The sequence below is a fragment of the Palaemon carinicauda genome, chromosome 3 (assembly GCF_036898095.1).
Source record: "Palaemon carinicauda isolate YSFRI2023 chromosome 3, ASM3689809v2, whole genome shotgun sequence".
NCBI classification, from domain to species: Eukaryota; Metazoa; Arthropoda; class Malacostraca; order Decapoda; family Palaemonidae; genus Palaemon; species Palaemon carinicauda.
Window position 1 is genome coordinate 171,555,340 of NC_090727.1, and position 24,717 is coordinate 171,580,056.

Here is a 24,717-nt window from a genome sequence, read left to right on the forward strand (position 1 = left end):
TTCTCTGGAATTAAGAAAGAGTGTTTCAAACTCTTGTGAATTCACGTTAAATAACGCATCTTGAAACATCCTCACCCAGGTCTCAATTCTACTGAAGGGCGAAGGGATTCTGATGACAGAGTTTTATAGACCAATGGTTCTAGCAGCTCTGCGTGAGAGTCTTGTGTTTAACTGGACGTTGCTCGGGGCAAATAGGCCTACTATAGTCGCTGTTAGACCTGGTAATGAGTTGGTAAATGTTCATATACGTGCCTTTTATATATATGTATGTATATATATATATATATATATATATATAATAAAAATGAACTGATATACTGCAAAAAACGCAATTAGAAATTGAGTATTTGTTAAAAATTTTCAACACTCGATACGAAAGTCGATGACCATTGTCGTCGCAACGCCAGGTTACACAAATCAATCGCTCATTGGATTCCCACCTTGACAAACATTTAGAGAACACGCGAGTGAGGGTGTTTAATTCAGCGTTACAAAATTATGTAACAACCATGTAACAACGATGTGCAAAGCTGAATGAAATGGAAGGATTTACCTTATTGTGCACAGAATTGGCTCGCAACCAGCGTCGAGCTACAACAGAAATACATAATTTATTTACAAAACTAATAAAAAATATGTCTGCGCTAAATGAAGATATGTTAATAATAGGGATTTTTTCTATGTATGATGAAACCAAGAAATGTGATGTCTACACTAATTCAAAATGATTCAGGCGATCGCGTTTTAATTGAATAAATAAGATTAATTAGAGGAAAAATTATTGAGGGAAGCAAGGATTTCATAGACTTAGTTTGAAAATCATTACTCATTATCATCCAATTCAAATGTTTGACATTTCTAATTTAAAGATTTTCATTGATGTTTTTAACGGTTTTGAGATGCTGCACTAAATTTTTACCTCACAGCGTGAGCCAAGCCAGGATTTTCAATCGTCTACCTCAGCAAGCGGAAGAATTTGATTGGTTTGTTGGCCGATTGAATTTTACCCTAAAATTTCTGAAAACTCTTAACCCTTTACTTTCAATTTAACATCGTAAATATTGAAGTAATTTCGCTTAGAATATGCTAATACGTCTTATTTAACGTTTTATGCTCTGGAATAATACTGTAAATGTTGAACATACAAAAACACTCGCTTCCTTCTTGTCGGGATATGTACGTAAAGATATAAATAAAGGATAAATTCTCAACATTTTATAAATATAAATATTTTCTGCCAAGACACAGAGAAAAGCTGCCATCGAAACAGTGACATTGACACAAAAAAGGAAAAAGTAAAAATAAAACTAGAGACGATGAGCTATACACGGAAATACAACGTCTTGTGCAAGTGCAGTTTTAACACATGACTCAAATAAGCTGCCCATGTAAAGAGACGAACAACAATAAAGGGAAGGGTAACATAAGCCAACGCAGTGTGATAAGATACAGCGTAATTCTGAATGCTGATAAGTTAAACAGAGAAGTAACAGGACTTTATATATAAAAGAAATAAAATCTCACATGAGCCTATTCACATAACGAACGGTTCCGCTTGTTTTTTTTTTTCCACAGACAACACACACATACTGTACTAATACATTCAATTTACCAGGCTAGCGTAAGCTCACTACAACATTCGCCTTAACTGTAGGGGTAAGAAGGAAAAAAAAGAAGGGGATGATGGACAGCCCAATAATGGAACGGAAAAAGAAACAGTTGAGTGCTGACGTGCGTTTCTGTTAACCATTAGATTAAACACCTGTGCTACTTAATGAAGGCACACTATTTTCAGTCTGGAAGATTTGGCATCACATATGAGTAGTAGTTATCTCAGTCATTCATAAGGCGACGGTGCACGGACATGAATGAGTTTTATTCAGTTAAATATATGTATATATATACTTATTTTTTACGGTGTGACTGTGTTTTTGAGTTAACAGTAAGCATGTTTTTTTTGACGTGTGGAATCATACTGCCATGTTGTCATCGCAGTGGGTGGTACTACAGTATCATGGATAGATACTGAAATCATTGATTATATCTTCAACCTGATCGAGAAAGTCATAGATTAACTTTTAGCTTTACACGATATAGATTCTTTTTTTATGCTTTGACAATGTTAAGAGGTTCAAACTGACAGAAAAAAAACTTGAAATGCTTTATCAATCATTCTTTGACAAAGCCAGAAGTTACTGAATATGTTGACAAAGGCAGAAAATGACTCCAAACAACTAGACTCCACCGACATACCAGTACTACAACACATTGCAAGTTCGCCCACTGGCGCTGACTCTTCGATATAGCTGAGAAACAGCTGGCAAGTCGAAACACTCTTGTATTAAAAGTCTCAATTAATCTTTGCGTCCTTCCATTTAACTGTCTATACATGCTGTCTAATGCAGTATCTGAAGCTGCTATGGTGTTTGTTGTATGTCTACATTTGGATGCTGTCTCTAGTAGTGGGCACAGTTGTTATGTTGTCTACTGCAGCGTCTACCGTTGTTAGCTGTCTATTGGAGTGTCTATGGCCGTAGTGCTGTCTATAACAGCGTCTACAGCTGTAATGCTGTCTACTGGCGTATCTACAGCTGTAATCTGTCTACCTCAGTGTTTACAACTGTATGCTGGCTAATTATTGTCTGAAGTCTGAAGATTTAGGTTCTCTATCGTTGTATACTGTATAGCTGTATGCTACGGCTCATGAAAAATGAGAAAACCACACCTTTTTACTAAAAGTGGACAGAAACGGAATTACGAGATGGAATACAATAATTACGCCATATATATATATATATATATATGTGTGTGTGTGTGTGTGTGTGTGTAGTAATGAAGCTTGTGCTCCGTCGTGGAGTCTCCTTAGCTATCTAAGAGAAGAAAAGTAAAACTAAGACAACTGATGAACATTAAAAAAAGTTTAGTTGAAGCGAGGTCTATTGGGCCATATGCCAGCAAATGAACTACTTTACCAGTACCCTGTAAGACAATAATCAAAGGCAAATACATTATTTTTATGATAAAGCTAATTTCAGTGACTGCGTGGGGAAAGAAGAATGTTTAAGCTATCAGTGACAAGGCTTGTGGTTAGCAAATATAACTTATACAACACAAAACGTTGATGAAACTTGCCGCAGACGTTGTTGATCTGGTGCGAGCAGTGTGCTCAACAGCCGACAGAATTATAAACAATGTGAATAACCAGAAGTTTGGATAAATTTGTAATCTATGGTTATATTGCAAAATAATTTTTTGACCATGCAAAGACGCAAAATTCTATTTGGGGAAATTAGAATGAAATGAAAATTTTAGACTATAAATAAATGTTACTGGTGAATAAACGTGAATAAATAAGATGGAATCCATTAACGACTAATTTGATATATCAGAAAGCATTCAGAGATTAATAATTTACTGCATGGAAATGGCTGAGATAAAGAGGGTGTGTGTGTGTGTCTGGTGCAAGGGACAATGGGTCACAAGAACACCAGTGAGGAAACTCTCATCAGATCTAGTTAGTTTTTAAAATGATAAAAGAAGGAAAATATGATTTCACTTTTTTTACATTCGGTGATTCGTCAGTCAACTTCCCCTTATCTAAGATATGTTATCATCACAAAACCCGTTTCTAGAAATTATTTAATAGGGTTAGAAAATACGACGCCCACAATAGATCTGCCTTTTCAATCTCTGTAATGTATATAGTGTTACTCTAGCCACAATAGTAGGCCTAGCTACCAATAGCGGGGAGAGAGACATCTTCCCTAAAAGCCAATTACAATTTCAAAAAAAATTATTCGTATTCTAAGTTGAGTTTCTTCTGCTTGTACCTTTTCTTCTTCGCCATCCCTTAGCTTCATAAGATTTCTCTCCATCCAAAATCCTGTTGAAACCTCAAAACTTTTTCTTTCACTTATATAAAAAGCCACTAAACATTTTCCTTTGCCAACCTGAGGACCGTGGTAAGGTCACCTGTTTGCCTATTCGGCTACCTCCAATTCTACCATGTCAAGCTGAAGACCTATCAAAAAAGGTCCATTGCAACCTTATATTACATTCGTCCTTCTCTCTACATCTGAATGTACTGTACTATCGAGAAGGTTATCAATGGGCTGGGCCAGTAGCGCCTTTTATCGTTGTGAATCGACGACAGAAGAAAAGTCAGTCCTAATTCGTTTTACAAGTTGAATCTTAAACTAGATAACTCGAGTGCGATGGAGATAACAAGTGCATGTTATTGGCATAACTTCAGAACATGTAACGATAGATACAGATGAACATTAACTGTGCTTTTAGGAACAATTGGTCGTCACGAAACCTTGGGTGGACACTTGGTTAGAAAATTTTAATCATTTTATAAGTTTAAAGAAGTTAGGTCTCATCCTTGAATACAATAAATCTTTTCCCTCTTGGAAAATCGAAGGGTCTAATTTGAGAGACCTAACCATACGCCTGAACGATCTACATGAGATAGTGTATTTCTTAAATTCTCTCAACCAATATCATTGTACGACACTTATTCTCACCTTTGGCTTATTATTGCAATATGACATCAGCCCAATAAAATCTATGGATATGAATCCTTATTCGTTCAGGAAGTGGGCCATTTGCTAAGGTTCCTCTGAAAGCGAACCCTTAAAATTTTGCAACAGAATAATCTCGTATTCTTTAATTACTCTTTAGTTTCATGTTATTTTTTTTCAACACATTCCAAAATTTTTCATTCGTATTCTTTCCACATTTTTAACCAGTATATTTCGTGCGATTATCATCTTTACCATTTCCTGACTTTCATGAGATAAAAATTAAATTATTTTCCTGCAATTTTTCAGCTTTTTAGTTTATTTTCTAACATCCCCAGATTTAGTTCCGCCGAAATAATGATGTAGTAAGAACGTATTATTACTAAATTATACTCGGCTTTCTTAACGCAAATTTCTTTGAATTAGAACCCAATTAAAACAAAGAAATATAGTAACACCGAGTTCCCATTGTCACTGGTCAATCTCAAAATAAAATGAATGATTCTCCTGATATTGGAAGAAATTTCTGATTTCTTATTACCTGATTCGGAATAACACAAACAATAAGAAACTAATTTTGCCTATAATTAGAGAATGGAAATGAAATGCTCATGATAAACATGAGCAAAATGAAAGCATATAAAAAAAAAAAAAAAAAAAAAATGACTGGGAGAACGCCATTTAGTTTAAACCCTACCACGATAGGGTTATGTATTCCTGCTAGCTTTGCCAGTTCAAAGACCTTGTAGAAGGAATGGTAAAACATGAAAAAAATAAGAGCTATCAAGATTTTCAGCCCACGGAAACAGGATGGTCCGGGTGTCTAATAAAAAGAAATATTGGACTTGAAAAATGTCAGAGTGAATCTGACCGTAATGAATATGGAGAACCAGGTAATGGTTCGTTATTCATTTACTGTATATAATCATATTACTTTCAGAGTGGATGCAGCTAAATCAAGAGAGAGAGAGAGAGAGGAGAGAGAGAGAGAGGAGAGAGAGAGAGAGAGAGAGTTTGATGAAATGATGCAAAGTAGTTTTCGTAATTCTATCTCTGTTGCTTTTTATAAGTTTTTATCCTCAATATTCTGAATGTTCGTAAGATAAGAAACAACTATTTATATATAACGCTGCACATACAGTTTATCTTTCTATTTATTCATATATCTATCTATACTTACACACATAATATACAGTATACATAAATATATATATATATATATATATATATATTATATTTATATATATAATATATATATATATGTATATATATATATATATATATATGTATATATATATATATATATATATGAATGTGTGTATGTGTACATATGTATGTAAAAAGAAAATTTTTCAAGTTTTTATATTCATTTGTATACTGAAAAACATAGCTTGTATGTATGTTAACGTACAGCTCAAAAAAACACCCCATTCAACATCCATTTTCATATTAGTTCAAAAGTCTTAAAATCACAGCTATCCATAAATCACAAAAGAAAAAAAAAAGAAAAGTGAATCACTTAGAGAAATGATAACGGAAGTGATTGACAACATGGATATCAATTTACTTTCTCTCTATAAACATTTGAGGTTGAAGAACTCAAACGCAGTAGGCTTTGCTTGCAATACGTCTAGTATGCGAAAATATATTTGAAAAAAATAACTGTTTTGTTAACAAATATATAGAAAAAAAAGTTTGTTTCGATAGTAAAGGAGAAAAAGGGAAAATTTCATTCTGTTTTGTGAAAGTTGAATGCATGCGTATTATATTATAAATAATAACACTAACAAAAATAAACAATAAAATAATATTCTTCGTTCGTATGGCGATTTCTGAGGTTTATTAAATGCACTATGGGGTGACATGTCTTTTTCTAAATTCTTCTGTGTAAATCTATTTCATATATATCTCTTATCTACCGCTGCTACGAATGCCTATAATTTTTTTTTTTGGGGGGGGAGGGAGCAAAAACTTTTCAAAATCTCTCCTCCCCCCAAAAAAAACTCTTGAAGGGAATTTATACATATGAACTCACATCGTCTTTTCCATGATAAAATACTGGTTGGTTTAGTGCAACACCATGTCTACTATTGCACACGAGTATACAATGGGAGTATTACTATCAGTAAAATGAATTTGCGTATCCTAGAGGGTCTCTCATTACGAGGAAATTAGGCAGACTTAAATCTAATTGAATCCATGGAGGGACTAATGGGGGAAAATCATTGACTGAGAAATATGTTAATGGTTCTTAATGGTTCTTGAATGGTGCAATGAAAATTCTATCTGCGTAACGCGAATAATGCGGACATTGTTACACTTTAGTTCATTAATACTGTCTTTCGTTTTGCTTTTCTCTTCATAGAATAGCACTAATTTTGCGTGACTTTTCCTATTGGAGTACACCGCCAGTTTTCATTAACAAACACACAACGCGTGTATTCGATTTCACTGTGGGTTTTAGATTAAACACCCCAATATCTAAAACACTATAGTATAACCTAAACTATTGGAAAATATAAGAAATTAAGGTATCACGGAATATCATTACGGAACGAATTTGAAGATGTCCTCGCTTAACAAAAAAATTCTTTCTATAAACACTTTTTATTTCAAATTTTCGAGTAACGAAATGCTCCTCGATTTATTGCTCAGCTTGGGTCTCTTCATCGTCCTCTTGTATGACGGATTTCTGCTTTTCCTCCTCTAATTTCTCCTCGTGCTCTTTGATGAACTCGGCCACTTCAGGATGTCCGAATTCTCGAGCATCGGAAGCAGGCGTGTGGCCCCATCTATTGAGTGAAAAAAAAAATTAGCAATCCCATCCATTGAGGGGAAAAATAAGTATCAATATTCAGGCTCAAGTTGTTATTTTTTTTTTTCAAACAGTAATTTTCTATATTAACACAAAACAGAAATATTATTTCCAGTTCTGGATTGTTATCAATCTTGTCTCAGTTTTCAAGGGCAAACATAGAGTAACAAAGGCTAAAGTTTTTACAAATGCAGAAATATAACAGGACATATTACATGGGTTTTTAAAAACAGGACTTAAGGAGAAACGTCAACACAGCACCCAGGCTATCCAAAATCTTTGAACAAAACAATGAACAAAAATGGATTTCTGAGATGCATCTATTTACCTTAGAATCAGAACCACTTTGCATAAACAACCTCTGATTTTAAAGACAATAAAAGCAAGTAAGAGGATTTAATTGCCAGGCAAAACTTAAGTATAGCGACCCAGAGCTCAAGTAAGATTTTGCAATATGGACAGATAAAATTTTTTAGACAAACAACCCTGATTCGTTTATCCTCTTAGATATGAGTCCCACCGGTTCCCAACCTGATGTCCTTCATATCCTTCCTCTCATATTACGTTGTCGTGCATTAACATTTTCTTCAAAATAGAGTTGATTAAGCAAGTGAAACTGGAAGCGTCTATCGCTATGCTAAACACAACAATCCTTGATTATAAGCCGTGCATCGTTATTCAGGCTCAGTTAAGCACGCTGGTGTCTTCTGGCACTTTCTTATCGGTAAAAAAATATATAAAAAACTATTACTTAATTATTTTTATGATATAGAGATTGTAGCAATTGAACCTCTAGCATTAGTCTATTAATTCCTGCTCAATGTGCCATTTACCATTTGAAATTCTTCCAGAGACCCATTCAGTTTATTGAAATACTACCGCTGATTCCTTGAAGCCCAGTCCCTTACCATGATTCCTTGAAATGATGTCCATGAAATTATAATCGATTCAGTGAAGTATTGAAATTAAACAGTGAAAGCCGTTTGATTTTACTATCTTTCACAGTTTTGAAACAAAGCGTTAGACTGGCCGACCACTTTTTACTGGCAGGAACCAAAGTACTAGAGTGACTGACCACCTTTTTACAGGTTGGAACTAAAGTACTAGACTGACTGACCACCTTTTACTGGCTGGAACCAAAGTACTAGAGTGACTGACCACATTTTACAGGTTGGAACCAAAGTACTAGACTGGCTGATCACCTTTTACAGGTTGGAACCAAAGTACTAGAGTGACTGACCACATTTTACAGGTTGGAACCAAAGTACTAGACTGGCTGATCACCTTTTACAGGTTGGAACCAAAGTAATAGACTGGCTAACCACCTTCTACTGGTTGGAACAAAAGTACTATAGAGCTGACCACCTTTTACAGGTTGGAACCTTGGAACCAAAGTACTAGACTGCCTGACCACCTTTTACAGGTTGGCACCAAAATACCAGACTGGCTAACCACCTTTTATAGGTTGGAACCAAAGTACTAGACTGGCTGATCACAGTTTACAAGGTTGGAACCAAAGTACTAGACTGGCTGATCATAGTTTACAAGGTTGGAACCAAAGTACTAAACTGGCTGACCACATTTTACAGGCAATAGACTGGCTAACCACCTTTTACTGGTTGGAACAAAAGTACTATACAGCTGACCACCTTTTACGGGCTGGGACCAAAGTACTAGACTGGCTGACCACCTTTTACAGGATGGCACCAAAATACTAGACTGTCTAACCACCTTTTATAGGTTGAAACCAAAGTACTAGACTGACTGACCACAGTTTACAGGTTGGAACCAAAGTACTAGACTGGCTGACCTCCTTTTACTAGTTGGAACAAAATTACTAGACTGGCTGACCACCTTTTACAGGTTGGAACCAAAGTACTAGACTGGCTGATCACCTTTTACAGGTTGGAACCAAAATACTAGACTGGCTAACCACCTTTTACAGGTTGGAACTAAAGTACTAGACTAGCTGACTACATTTTACAGGTTGGAACCAAAGTACTAGACTGGCTGACCACCTTTTACAGGTTGGAACCAAAATACTGGACTAGCAAACCACTTTATAATGGTTGGAACCAAAATTCTAAACGAACTAAGACAGTTGGCCTGGTTCAGAATACAAACCTATCTTTTGGCGCCGACGGAACCTTGCACTTCTCCAGAAGGAAAACAACGGTGTCCATGTGACCCTCTGCCGCTGCTAGATGTAGGGCCGTTCTCCCGTCGTAGTCGCTCTCAGACATGTTGAGACCGGCCAGAGCGTATCTGTTGATCAAAGGAGGACTTGACGTCAATTTTTGGCAGTGTCTCTGGTTAGGTTTGTGGGACATGTGACTTTTCCTAAATCGGTAGGCCAATTTAAAGGTTGGCCATGATTCTTGGTTCTTGTGGATATTTCGATAATAATTATGGCTATTTAGATGATACCATTGCTATTCTTAATACGCATACTATTACATAACTTTCGTTTCTTAGTTCAGATATGACCTATCTATTGAACTTTGTTACTGATCTTAATATATTTTATAAACCTTTATTAATTCTCCTTTATAGATTACCATACATTCCTCTATCCTTTCAGCACTGGGCTGTTTCCCTACTGGAGCCCTTAGTCTTTTAGTATTGTGCTTTTCAGTTATTATTATCACAAGCTAAGCTACAACCCTAGATAGAAAAGCAAGATGCTCCAAGTCTAAGGGATTCAACAGGGAAAAATAGTCCAGGGAAGAAAGTAAATCAGGAAATAAACGCACTACCATAGAAGTAATGAATAATCAAAATATCATATTCTATGAACAGTAACAACACTAAAATAGATCTTTCATTAATAAACTATAGAAATAGACTTATGTCAGCTTGTCCAACATAAGAAACATTTACAGCAAGTTTGCACTTTTGAAGTTCCATCGATTCAACTACCTGATTAGGAAGATCATTCTACAATTTGGTCACAGCTGGAATAAAACTTATAGAATACTAGGGATGTTTCTTGGTCAATAATACTATTACTACTACTGGTATATTACTGGAAGTAACAGCTCACCTTCTCATTGCCGTAACGTCACCGGAGCAAGCAGAGAACAGGAGTGACACTACCTTCTGTCCCCGAGATTCGAATTTCTGTTTTCGAGGGTCCTTCTTGTTGGCTGCATGGCGAAGGTTGTCATAACGGTGGAAATTGAAGACTTGGACCAACTCCTACGGAGTACGAAACTATTTAGGCATTGGACTTTTGTTTGAGAGTAATATATTCCTAAGCAGTATTTAAACTAAACACATATCATTCAGTATCACAGTCACCTGCACGCACTCACACTGCGCAGATTGTGTAGTGTGAGATAGTATAGATACAGTGAAGAATAAGGGTTCCATCCACTGATGTATACTTAGATTATAAGTACTTTTTTGTATCTATTATACTTTATGCTGGCCCTTTGTAGGAGACCAAGGTGGACCCTCCCACTTACACGAACTACACTCATTCATAATAAAATAATACAATTAGTTATCTTTATCATTATAATACTTTTACTGGAGCTTCATAATAAACAATTCAAAATCCCACTTACCTCACAGAACTTGAGACCTCGAACCGAATTTCCCAACGGGTCAAGAGGGGGCGACCAGATGCAGATGCCCATCACATTGGGTATGACAAGCATGATGGCGCCACATACCCCTGACTTGGCAGGAAGACCAACCTGCAGAAGAAGGTCTCATGAAGAAGATGTTTTCATGCAGGATCTGAGACTATTTATGAAAGATCAAATACCGATATTAACTTGATCTTAACTGATGTCAAATAGATTAATTTATGTCGATGATCTCAATCAGCATTCTCTTATGGATTGATAGAGTTTATAAATTTTGGGCAAATAGACCGGCGCTGGGGTCTAGAGGCCATTCAGTGTTCAAATGTATCTAAGGTAAATCACAGTCACACTTATGAAAGGTAACGAGGCTGGACAGCAAGATGGAAGAAAAAGAAGCAAGAATGGAATCGAAAAAGAAAAAAGAAATAAAATAAGTACAACTAGGGACCGAAGGATCGCTATTAAGACGCTTAGGTAATGCCTACAGTGCATCGCGTAAAATAGTTTATCCTGAGATAACTGATTCTGTTCTTGTCCTCTCATAGAACTTTTGCCTTAAGGATATTATCTTGAGTTATTAAAATGGAGCAATGTACTCAATGGCGTTAGAAAGGCAAGTGAAAAGAGATCAAAGCGAACTAAAATAAAAGCCAAATTTCGGCGTTTTCAGGCGTTTTTCATTGTTTTCAGGCGTTTTTTTAACGTTTTTTTCATTATTTTCGTCGTTTTCAGACGTTTTTTCAGTGTAGGGACAGAAAGCTATAAAGTTAGATTATATTGCCGAAAACCTTTAGTTTAGTATGGAAGTTGTTATGGGACACTCACGTCCAAGGCGCTACGTGCAGAGGGATGACAATCAAAAGGGAACAGAATGAAATTGAAAATAGCATTCGTTTGGTGGTCAAAAGGACCACAAGACAATCTACTTATTGTAAAAATAGACTTTGGAAGTGATCTCTAACTCTGAAACATCAAAGTCTTGAATGAAAATATAAAACGATAAATTAAAAGGAAAACAAATTAGATTCTGTTGTATTTTCGAATGAAGTGATCTCATAAAAATGAATTGGAAAAAATAACAGAAGGGGAAAGTCAATTTTTTAAAGAAATAACCGAAAGTAAAAATAATTTTCTTAAAAAGATAACCAAAGGGGAAAAATAAATTTTCTTAAAAAAGATAACGGAAAATTTTTTTCTTAAAAAAAAAAAAAAAAAAATTACAGGTGAAAAAAAAAATCTTCAAAAATAACAGGTGAAAAACATTTCTTCAAAAACAACACATGAAAAACTTTTTTTCTTAAAAAATAACGTGAAAAAAATTTCCTCAAAAACAACAGGTGAAAAAACTTTCTTCAAAAGCAACAGTCGAAATTTTTTTTTCTTAAGAAATATGAAAAAAAAATCTTCAAAAACAACAGGTGATAAAAATGTCTTAAAAAAAACAAGTGAAAAAGTTTCTTTAAAATAGCGTGAATTAAAATTAAAAAAACACTGGTGAAAAAAAATTCTTGAAAACAACAGGTGAAAAACTTTTCTTAAAAAAATAACCAAAGGAGAAAAAGATCAATATTCTTACCTTGAAAGCGAACTGCCCAGAGTAATCGTACATGCCACAGGAGTGCATGAGAGACAGCACATCCCTGACGGCGTTAGGCTTCATGACCTGATCCCCCGTGATGGGGCAGATGCCTCCGTTGGCCAAGGTAGCCGCCATGACAGACATACTCTCGGCATTGACTTCCATTGAACAACACTGGAAAAAGCGATAGATAAAAATGTCAATACTGTAATTAATCTACATAATAATAAGAATGAAAAAAATACTTATATCTGAAATAACTTTTCACGTTATTCCGCCCCTTAACGTTTCTGATTTTCTTTCTAGAAACCTTTTATTATTATTATTATTATTATTATTATTATTATTATTATTATTAGCAGTAGTAGTAGTAATAGTAGTATTAGTAGTTGTAGGTAGTAGTTTGGCTAGGGCACCAGCCACCCAATGAGATACTACCGCTAAAGAGTTATGAGGTCTTTTGACTGGCCAGAAAGTACTACACTGGATCATTCTCTCTGGTTACGGTTCATTTTCCCTTTGCCTACACGCACAGCAAATAGTCTGGCCTATTCTTACACATTCTCCTCTCTTTCCTCATACACCTGACAACACTGAGATTACCAAACAATTCTTCTTCACCCAAGGGGTTACTGCACTGTAATTATTCAGTGGCTACTTTCCTCTTGTTAAGGGTAGAAGAGACTCTTTAGCTATAGTAAGCAGCTCTTCCAGGTGAAGGACAACCCAAAGTCAAACCATTGTTCTCTAGTCTTGGGTAGTGCCATAGCCTCTGCACCATGGTCTCTCACTGTCTTGGGTTAGAGTTCTCTTGCTTGAGGGTACACTCGGGCATACTATTCTGTCTAATTTATCGTCCTCTTGTTTTGTTAAAGCTTTTATAGTTTACTTGGGAGATATTTATTTCCATCTTGTTACTTTTATTAAATTTTTATTTTTCCTAGTTTCCTTTTCTCACCGGGCTATTTTCCTTGTTGGAGCCCCTGGGCTTATAGCATCCTGCTTTTCCAACTAGGGTTATAGCTTAGCAAGTAATAATAACAATAATAATAATAATAATCTGAAATAACTATTCACGTTACTCCTCCCGTTAACGTTTCTCATTTTCTTTCATGACATCTATTATTATTATTATTATTATTATTATTATTATTATTATTATTATTATTATTATTATTATTATTATTACGACCTAAGTTACAATCGTAATTGGAAAAGCAAAATGCTATAAACCCATAGGCTCCAACAGGTAAAAAATAGCACAGGAAGGATAGAAAAGTAAATAAACAAACTGCAAGAGAATTGATAAACGATTAAAATAAAACTATTTTAGGAATTGAATTGAACTGAAAAGAATAAAATATTACTTGCATTTGAAATAACTCTTCCCGCTATTACTTTCCTTGAGTTTCTCATTTTTTTTTTTTTTTATGAAATCAAGCATCACTTGATTTGAATATGTGTATTAATAAACTTATGGGGAGAACGTAACAAGGAAGGATATGGTAAGGTACAAACAATTGGACAAAAAGGGCTTTGTTGAGTCGTACATATCAGGGGGGAAATTAGATTTCTTTATTTATTATACAAAGAGTTTATTCATGACAACCTCTATTTCAAAGCCTTATTAAACTCAATAGAATTTATTACATATTTCTTCTTATTATCTAACTTGATTTCATTATTTTACTCAATTTTCGTTTCCATTTTGGATTAGTTTACTTATTTCTCGTTATTGTTATTCTTTTGGTATATTAAAATCAAACTGTAGCAAAATTACTCCCTACACAGAGCCTTCCCAACAGGGCATCGACCCCTTCATATATAGTGCACCATTTACCTCTCATTCTACTTTGTGTAATGGGGCCCTTTCATTCTAATAATTCTGCCACACCATCCACCAAACACTTTCTACACTACTTTCACTATTATTGTTATATATATACATATATATATATATATATATATATATATATATATATATATATATATCAAAATGTTGTTTATATATATCTATACATACATATATATATATACACATTATATATACATATATATATATGTATATATATACAGTATATATATATATATATATATATATATATATATATATATATATATATATATACATATATATATACAGCATATATATATATATATATATATATATATATATATATATATATATATACAGCATATATATATATATATATATATATATATATATATATATATATATATCAATAAACAGCAACACATGCAGCCGTTTTTAGTCCACTGCAGGACAAAGCCTCAGACATGTCTTGGCCATGTCTGGGGTTTGGCCAGTTGCCATATAACTTTGGCCAGTGCAGCTTGAAGATTGTGGTAGATTTTGGTGTGATCGCTCACAGCAAACCAAGCTAGTATGGGTGGCAATGACAAGTAAATTTTTGCTGACCCTGGCGATACACAAACTATTTAATCACGTTAAGGTATCTCCACTCAGAAAGGTATGTAGGCATACGTGTATATATATATATATATATATACTGTGTATATATATGTATATATATACAGTATATATATACAAAGTATATATATGTATATATATACACAGTATATATATATATATATATATATATATATATATATATATATATATATATACAGTATATATATCTGTTTATACAAAGCATATGTATATTGTATATAGATACATATATATATATATATATATATATATATATATATAGAGAGAGAGAGAGAGAGAGAGAGAGAGAGAGAGAGAGAGAGAGAGAGAGAGAGAGAGAGAGAGAGAGAGAGAGAGAGAGAGAGAGAGAGAGAGAAAGTAAAATACAGATAAACATATGATAGTTACGAACAATCAACAAACACAAAGAACAAAAAAATTATAGCTACGTATTTTTCTCTATTTTTCTTTTTCTTTTAATAAGCGTTGCTATGTGAGGTACTTAATTTCAAGAACGAGATTTATTTGTCTTCAAAGCAACAAGTTTCCCTTACCTGTCAAGTGGCATTTTTAATTAAGTGGTCGCCAGGGCTAATGCTTCCTCCATAGATGTTAAAGACCTAGAGCCGCCTAATCTCTTATTTACGACTTATTTCCTCGTAATTTTATGAAAGGAAATAAGAACTAACGGGCTTATTTGTTTGTAAATATGGTCAAGTTATGAGTCCTTGAGGCTGCAGTAACTTCATGTTAAAATAAACTAACCGAGAGAGAGAGAGAGAGAGAGAGAGAGAGAGAGAGAGATCCAACTTTCGAGATTAAAGTTACATGACTCGAGTGTTGAAGGAACATTAAATACCTGTCATTTCTGAATGTGGCAGTGACACATTTTAATGGGGTCACGGTATGCCAATGGCTGGTTAAGATTATCCTTTTGCCTCGCGGCCATCCGTGCAAAATAAGGACCTGTAAATACCTAAGAATTTGTTAGTTGTGCTCCCAGAAATATCTGTTCAAATTAATAGTTAATGAACTTGACACAGGATAAGAGGTCATCATCATCAGCACCATTTCCTCCTACGCCTACCCAAAGGGCCTCAGTAAGATTTCGTCAGTCATCTCTACCTTGAAATTTTAAATCAATACTTCTCTATTCATAATTTCGTACTTAACGCTTTATAGTCCTCAGCCATGTAGGCTTGTTTCTTCCAACTCTTCTAGTGCCTTGTGGAGCCCAGATAAAAGTTTGGTGAACTAATCTCTTTTGGGGAGTGCGAAGAGGATGCCCAAAGCATCTCCATCTACCCCTCACTATGATGATCTCATCTACATATGGTAAGAGGTATTTAGATTAAATGTTTTTTTTTTAATTACAGTCGATCATTTTTCATACAGTTACAAAAAGATTTTTTAATTTTGAGTAAATTAAGTTAGACGAATGTAGAATGATATGCCTGAGGCCCGGACGTAAGTACTTGTGAAAAAGGTCCATATAGGAAAGAAAGAATAAGTACAGAGATGGATAACTATAACAATTCGTTAACAGTTAGGAAAAGTACGAACATAGAATAATGTTTTTTTTTTAATCAAGGGAAAAAATTCCTTTACTTTGCTTAGGAATACTGTTGTTGAATTACCTTATTTTCCCATGTTTTTGTTGTTGGGTTAGATAATGAGAAAATCTCTTTCTCTCTGTTCGTTTGAAGTGTCAAATATCAGGTATGAAATTTCTTAGGGCCCTTTTTCTTTCGAATAAATCAGTTTCTAATTAACTCTTTATACCATTATACATTCAACAATGAGCCTCTCATGTGTGTTTGGGCCTGTTTGTGTGTGTGTGTGCGTGTGTTAAACTTCAGCTCTGAATCATATATTCTCTCTCTCTTTGAAGTATCAACTCTTAATTTTCCAACCTCTCTCTTCACTTGCCATCTCACTCATTTTTTTCTCGTGAAAATCAGCTCTGAAATCTCTCTCTCTCTCTCTCTCTCTCTCTCTCTCTCTCTCTCTCTCTCTCTCTCTCTCTCTCTCTCTTCGTGAAAGCACACATCACGAAATCTCCCTCGTGTTTTGTTTTGACAGGGGAGGGGAGGCAGGTCACCAGGAGGCGGCAGAATGTACACCATCTTCATGAGGGGAAGGGAACAGGCTCGGCGTGATAATGAGTCGAGAGAATGACTTCTAAGAAATCTTCTCTTTGGGCACCTCGCCAGGGAAAGAGGAAGACGAGGGTTCAGGAAGGGGAAGAAAGGAGGCTTTAGGGGGAAGGGGAGACTTATGGGAGGGGAAAAGACGTGTATGTTGACGTCTGTTTGAAGGAAGCAAAGGGCAAAGGTGGGAGTGGTGACCCCAAAACACGATATCACGTCGATTGAAGTGAAAAACGAGAACAAAAGATCCTGTGAAAATGAATGGGACAATTTACGAAACATTCGGCTTCAGAAATGAGGAATTTAGATAAATGATGTGAGATAAAGTGGCACTAAGGAATCGCATAAAGAAACCAGGCGAAAGAGGAGCATAAACAGTGGCACTGAGGAATCGTGTTTTGGAGACTGTCAGGGGGGATACAATGTTGTTTACGTTTCGCCAGTGATTCATGCGGAGCGATCTTCTTCTTTTCGAGATAATTTTCTAGAGAACGTGCCGTCTCAAAGGTGGCCTCAGAGAGCAACGGGCACAAAGTCGAGCTAAACAGTAATATGATGAGGATAATCTTTTATTTTGTAGATGGCGGGTATAAATAGAAGCTGAGGAATAAATTTACAGGCAGATTACTGGCGACGTTAAGGCCTTGGACCCTGTACCCCTAGACATAGACTGTTACTAAGGATAGAGTTTCGGGGTTGAAACGCAATGTTGGTCGTCTTCAGTTACTGAGCTCATTCGAATATATATATATATATATATATATATATATATATATATATATATATATATATATATATGCATTTTACCTTATATTTTCCTTGCCTCGGGAATCTTTTTGGTTGAGATTGTTGAACAGATACCCTATTTCCTTGACTCCAGCATACTCTACCATAAGGTGGGGGTTGAGGGTAGTCTCAGTCTCATATATATATATATATATATATATATATATATATATATGTATATATATGTATATATATGTATGTATATATACATCTATCTATCTATCTATCTATCTATCTATCTATCTATATATGCATATATATGCATATATATCATATGTATAAATATATGCATATATATATATATATATAGATATAGATAGATATAGATATATATAAATACATGCATATATATGCATATATATCATATGTATAAATATATGCACATATATATGTATGTATATATATATATATATATATATATACCTATATATACTGCATATGCTTATCTGGACGTATGCAAGATTAGTGTACATTGAATTAATAAGCCTAAATCATGCTCCATTTTCTAAAATAAACTTTAAACGTATTATGATGATAATTCATAAGTCGAAACCTGACTTTTATGCTCAAGATGTAATAAAAAAATATATGAAAACAATTAAATCTGCTTACTACAGTTCTTATCTTTTTTGACGAAAAAAGTTTCTAATTTTTCATCAATTACATTTTCTAGACTTTGGTTTCTTCCTCATTTTTTAACGTTTTAAAATTGGTAATGAAAAAGCTGTTAATATACTGGTGTTGCTTAAATTAACATTGACCCTGGCAATTACGACGTCAGATTATCCACAATCAATCAATACGACGCCAGATTACCCATAATCAATCAATAATTCTACTTTTCTAATTAGACGTTTCTTGTCGATAATCATCAGTTTAAAAAAACTTGAAAACTATAATTGTAAATTTTGAATAAGTTATTGGAATATTGAATGAATGACACTAAGTTTTCTACAGTTACATATTATTATTATTATTATTATTATTATTATTATTATTATTATTATTATTATTATTATTATTATTAGGTAAGCTACAACTCTAGTTAGAAAAGCAGTATGCTCTAAGACCATGGGCTCCAATAGGAAAAAATATCCAGCGAGGAAAGGATATACGTAAATAAACAAACTACAAGAGAAGTAATGAGCAATTAAAGCAAATATTTCAAATATAGTAACAACATTGAAATAGATCTTCCATACGTAAACTATAAAGTGAGATTTATATCAGGCTGTTTGTGTTTCATTATGTAGGTTTTTATACAGTTAGGCTACTATACATCTTCTCGTGAATGTATACAAATTTGTCTGTGCTCGCACGTTTCTAATACATATACATATAAGATAGATGTAAATACACAATATGCTCACATGCAGATTAACTCTCTCTCTCTCTCTCTCTCTCTCTCTCTCTCTCTCTCTCTCTCTCTCTCTCTCTCTCGCTTAAATGAGATGCATTATAACTACATGCTAAACAGTCACATTTATAAAGTTAGTTGCTTTGAGATATAAGATAAAACCGTAAAGGAGCTTTGCTTTGAATTGAAGTTTTCAATATTGACGTGAAGGTCCAAAAAGTATATGTGAGCATGTTTATTATTAATATTATTATTATTATTATTATTATTATTATTATTATTATTATTATTTTAGAATACACAACCTTGCGTTTGCCCTGATCATAAATAGTTTTCTCTCTCTCTCCGATAAGTATATATATATATATATATATATACATATATATATATGTATATATATATATATATATATATACATATATAAATCCACCAGATACGAAGCAAAAAGGTGAAGGTACCAATCACTTTCGTATATTCTATCAAAACATTCTCAAGGTAGAATGATGATTGGAAGTGGAATTAGCTGTAATAAACAAAAACACTCCAATAACAATAGTTCCTGTTATATGAAATAGCAATTAAAAATTTTTGAATAATAATAATAATAATAATAATAATAATAATAATAATAATAATAATAATAATAATAATAATAATAATAATAATAATAATAGTGAGTTACTCGAATCATGATTAGGTTTTCGTGGGTGTGGTATTTGTTGGCGAGTGAATTTCCCCCCCAGATAAATGTGACTTTTTGAAGTAAACGCTATTGATATATGCAATGTTTATCTCGGCAAAACATCTGTGTTTTCTCTGGCCACGTAGAGAATGATCTGAGGTTGGTGGAAATATTCACTTCAAGTCTAGATTCTCGATCGTTTGAGAGTTTTTTTAATGCTGATGAAAGAGAGAGAGAGAGAGAGAGAGAGAGAGAGAGAGAGAGAGAGAGAGAGAGAGTGTATTCCATACCTCAGAATTTTGGGTTCATAATTTCATAACAGTACGATTATATAGCCTTTGAATTAATGGTGCATAAAATTCCGGAGGATTTCAGACCCGAGAACTTGTATCTGGCGAAACTTTGATAAAGGAAATGGTGTTTTATACACACTCTATATATATATATATATATATATATATATATACACACACATATTCCCTTTTCTGTGCGGTACCTTAACGTGGTGATTGGATTGTGTATTGCCATGATCAGAAATGCTGCACTAGTCACGGCCACCTATACTAGATTGGTTTGCTGTGAGCCATCACGTGAAAATTTCCAACCATCATCAATTTTCACAGACCAGCATAGTGATGAAAACTGGTCAAATCCCAGACAAATGAACATGTCTAAGGCTTGTCCTGCAGTATACTAGAAACAGCTGCATTTGGATATATATATATATATATATATATATATCATTATCATCATCAGTTGTAGCTAATCTACTGCAAGACAAATTCCTCAGACATGACCTTCCCCTCGTATCTGTTTCTGGGCTTTCGATACCAGTCTAAACCGGCAAATTTTATTAGTTTGTTCATCCATCGTCGTCTATTCTTACCCCTGCTTCATTTGTAATGTTTGGGGATCCATTCTGCCATTATTTTTGTCCATCTATTAGCTATCAGTTTCACTTTAAGTCCTGCCCCTGTCAATTTCTTTTCCTTACATGTTCTTAGTCTATCCTATAGTTTAATTTGCTATCTTATCCATATTACAATTTTCTGTCTCTTAGTGTTATTTCTATTATTATTCTTTCCACTGCTCTTTGAATTGTAACTAGCTCATGTTCTACGGGTTTCATAAGGATCAAAGATTATGATGCATAAGTTAATTCTGGTATTCATTAACAATTTCCTGCATAATAATCGAACATTTTCTTAGTTTTACTCATATTCATTTTCAGTCGTACATTTCTATCCACATCCATCAGCTATTGCAATTCCCTCCATGATTCCACAAATAAAACTGTCATCTGCAAATCTTGAGATGTATATATATATATATATATATATATACATATATATATATATATATATCATATATATATATATCATATATATATATATCATATATATATATATCATATATATACATATATATATATATAAATATATATATATATATATATATGTATGTATGTGTATATATATGTATATATATACATATATACACATACATACACACACACATATATATATATATATATCATATATATATATATGTATGTGTATATATATATATATATGTATATGTACATATATATATATATATATATATACAGGGAGGAAAGAGGCACCACCTCCCCACCCTATACCCTACACCCGCGTCGACCTTGCCCGAACGTGATGCCCGCACTCCATAATGGCACACGTTTCCCGCTGTAGACAACAAAGATCGCCCAGTGCCAAAAACGTCTAAAATTTCACAGAAAGAGAAAAGAAAAAGGTAAAAAAAGGTCACGTATATATAAATAAATGAATACTTGGAAGGCGATCAAACACGTGTTCGCTGCTACCCAAGATGCATATGACTCGCAGGAAATCGGCAAAAATGACTTAATGCGCTTCTCGAAAGAGCGAAGTCGTTTGGCGATTTATGGTGGCGAAAGCAAAGTCGCGGGAAAAAAGAAGAAGAATAATAAGAAGAACGTAGTAGTAGAAGAAGAAGTAGAAGACTAAGAAATCGAAAAAGATGTATAAGAAAAGCAGTAGAGAAGACAAAAATAATTGATGATATGAATTTTGAGACAAAATTGCAAATAAGCAGAAACATCTGCAAAGATAAAGAAGAAGAATAATAAGAAACACGTAGTAGGAGAAGAAGTAGAAGAATTAGGAATCGAAGAAGAAGTATAAAAAAAGCTGTAGTGAAGACAAGAATAAGTGATGAGGTGAATTACGAGACAAAATTGCAAATTAGCAGAAAAGTCTACAAAGAGACAGAAGAAGAATAATAAGAACGTAGTAATAGAAGAAAAAGTAGAAGAATAAGAAATCGAAAAAGTGGTAGAAGAAAAGCTGTAGAGAAGACAAGAATAAGTGTTGATATAAATCATGAGATAAAATTGCAAATAAGAAGAAAATTCTGTAAAGATACGGAAGAAGAATATGAGAAGAACATAGTAGTAGGAGAAAAAGTAGAAGAATAAGAAATCGAAAAAGTGGTAGAAGAAAAGCTGTAGAGAAGACAAGAATAAGTGTTGATATAAATCATGAGATAAAATTGCAAATAAGAAGAAAATTCTGTAAAGATACGGAAGAAGAATATGAGAAGAACATAGTAGTAGGAGAAAAAGTAGAAGAATAAGAAATCGAAAAAGTGGTAGAAGAAAAGCTGTAGAGAAGACAAGAATAAGTGATGATATGAATTATGAGAGAAAATTGCAAATAAGCAGAAAAGTCTACAAAGAGACAGAAAAATGATAAGAAGAACATAGTAGTAAAAGGAGAAGTAGAAGAATTAGGAATCGAAGAAGATGTATAAGAAAAGCTGTATAGAAGACAAGAATAAGTGATGATATAAATCATGAGATAAAATTGCAAATAAGCAGAAAAGTCTACAAAGAGACAGAAAAATGATAAGAAGAACATAGTAGTAAAAGGAGAAGTAGAAGAATTAGGAATCGAAGAAGATGTATAAGAAAAGCTGTATAGAATACAAGAATAAGTGATGATATAAATCATGAGATAAAATTGCAAATAAGCAGAAAAGTCTACAAAGAGACAGAAAAATGATAAGAAGAACATTGTAGTAAAAGGAGAAGTAGAAGAATTAGGAATCGAAGAAGATGTATAAGAAAAGCTGTATAGAATACAAGAATAAGTGATGATATAAATCATGAGATAAAATTGCAAATAAGCAGAAAAGTCTACAAAGAGACAGAAAAATGATAAGAAGAACATTGTAGTAAAAGAAGTAGAAGAATTAGGAATCGAAGAAGATGTATAAGAAAAGCTGCATTGAAGACAAAAATAAGTGATGATATAAATCATGAGATAAAATTGCAAATAACAAGAAAAGTCTGCAAAGAGACAGGGGAACAGATAAGGTCGTAAGAATAAAATTGGTAATATTGTAAAAAAAGGAAAAAAATAAAAATAAGGCAAGAACGTTAAGTTGCCCTCCCCGACTGCCTCTGAATTACAGAAATAAAGGGTCTCAGCTAGTTAAACTAGAATAAGCAGTTGAGTTATCGTTAAAAATGTGTCCGATGTAAATCAAGTGACTTTGAAAAGTTATCGTACTCTGGTCCGCTGCAATCGTTTATCGTACTTTGCACTCCCAGTGTTGTGCTGGAGTATGATTTAGCAAGATGTTAATAGAAACTTTGAAACTAGTCCTATCTCTCTCTCTCTCTCTCTCTCTCTCTCTCTCTCTCTCTCTCTCGTTTTCCTTCTGAGTTGCAGATCGTGAGAACGACCGAAACCAGAACAAATCGAAGACTTTTCTATGCCAAGTCTCGTATTTTCGAGATAAGAGAGAAACTTTACAAATCACCTCTTGAAAAGACTTTCGCGTGACGTTTTATATCTAACTGAAACATCACAGGAATTTCGCTTGAAAATCCGGCCTTTAGAAAGGTCACACAGATGAATGCCTCTTGGAACATTGATCGAAAAGCAAAGAACTCTACGGTAAAAAAAACCCATGTTTAATGCCGACGATCTGTTACATGCTTGAGCATTCATCATTTTCCACTGTCAACCGTGAAGGCAAATCTTCGCGTGTGTGAATACAAGCGTTCACATGCATACAGTGTGTATAAACGCATGCGTATATTGAATAAATGCATTGGCTACATCACTGCAGAGGCATCACGTTCGCAGTAATATTAGAGATCAATTGCTTCCTTTTAAAGGAAATTTATTTACATTTCTATCATCAATAAATAATCTGATGAATCTTCTCCATAAATGTAAGAAAATGTATGTCTTCTCTCTATTTATTCTCGAAACATCCAACTATTTGCAAATATGGCATTTGACCATATACGTAAATATTTTAGATTTTCCAACGTTAGATGTTTTAGTAGATAACCTTTGCCATTCTTGATTTTTTATTATGGCCAATTGAAATTCTAATTATTAATGTATATATACATGTATAATCTATATATTACTAATTATAATTGTAAAGTTACAATATAAAATTTACGAATGATACACACACACACATGTATATATATGTATATATATACTGTATATATATATATATATATATATATATATATATATATATATATATATTACTATCATCTTCACGACCATATACATTTTCCATAATATATGTTTGTTTTAACGTATAACTATTTTCAAAATGATTATTTTCCCAATATGGCTACTATAACCAATGACTATTATTACGTTTGACTGATATTGCATCTTACAAAAGTACTCTTCACTAATCTAAGATAATTTCATCGACTGACTAAATCTCCCAGCGTCTGTCTAGT

General features: G+C 33.7%; 1 protein-coding gene across 4 annotated transcripts in view; it reads right to left on the reverse strand.

Moving 5' to 3' along the window:
* Positions 1–5,844: 5,844 nt before the first annotated feature.
* Positions 5,845–24,717, reverse strand: part of LOC137638048 (glutaminase kidney isoform, mitochondrial-like) — a 480,442-nt gene continuing 461,569 nt past the window's right edge. For all 4 annotated transcript variants that reach the window (XM_068370139.1, XM_068370142.1, XM_068370138.1 and 1 more), the window contains 5 exons: positions 12,508–12,684; positions 10,908–11,039; positions 10,382–10,536; positions 9,463–9,603; positions 5,845–7,315 (listed from right to left, as the gene is read on the reverse strand). In XM_068370139.1, the coding sequence (XP_068226240.1) occupies positions 7,168–7,315; positions 9,463–9,603; positions 10,382–10,536; positions 10,908–11,039; positions 12,508–12,684 (753 nt within the window). In that variant the 3' untranslated portion in view covers positions 5,845–7,167. The remainder of the gene's footprint in view (positions 7,316–9,462; positions 9,604–10,381; positions 10,537–10,907; positions 11,040–12,507; positions 12,685–24,717) is intronic.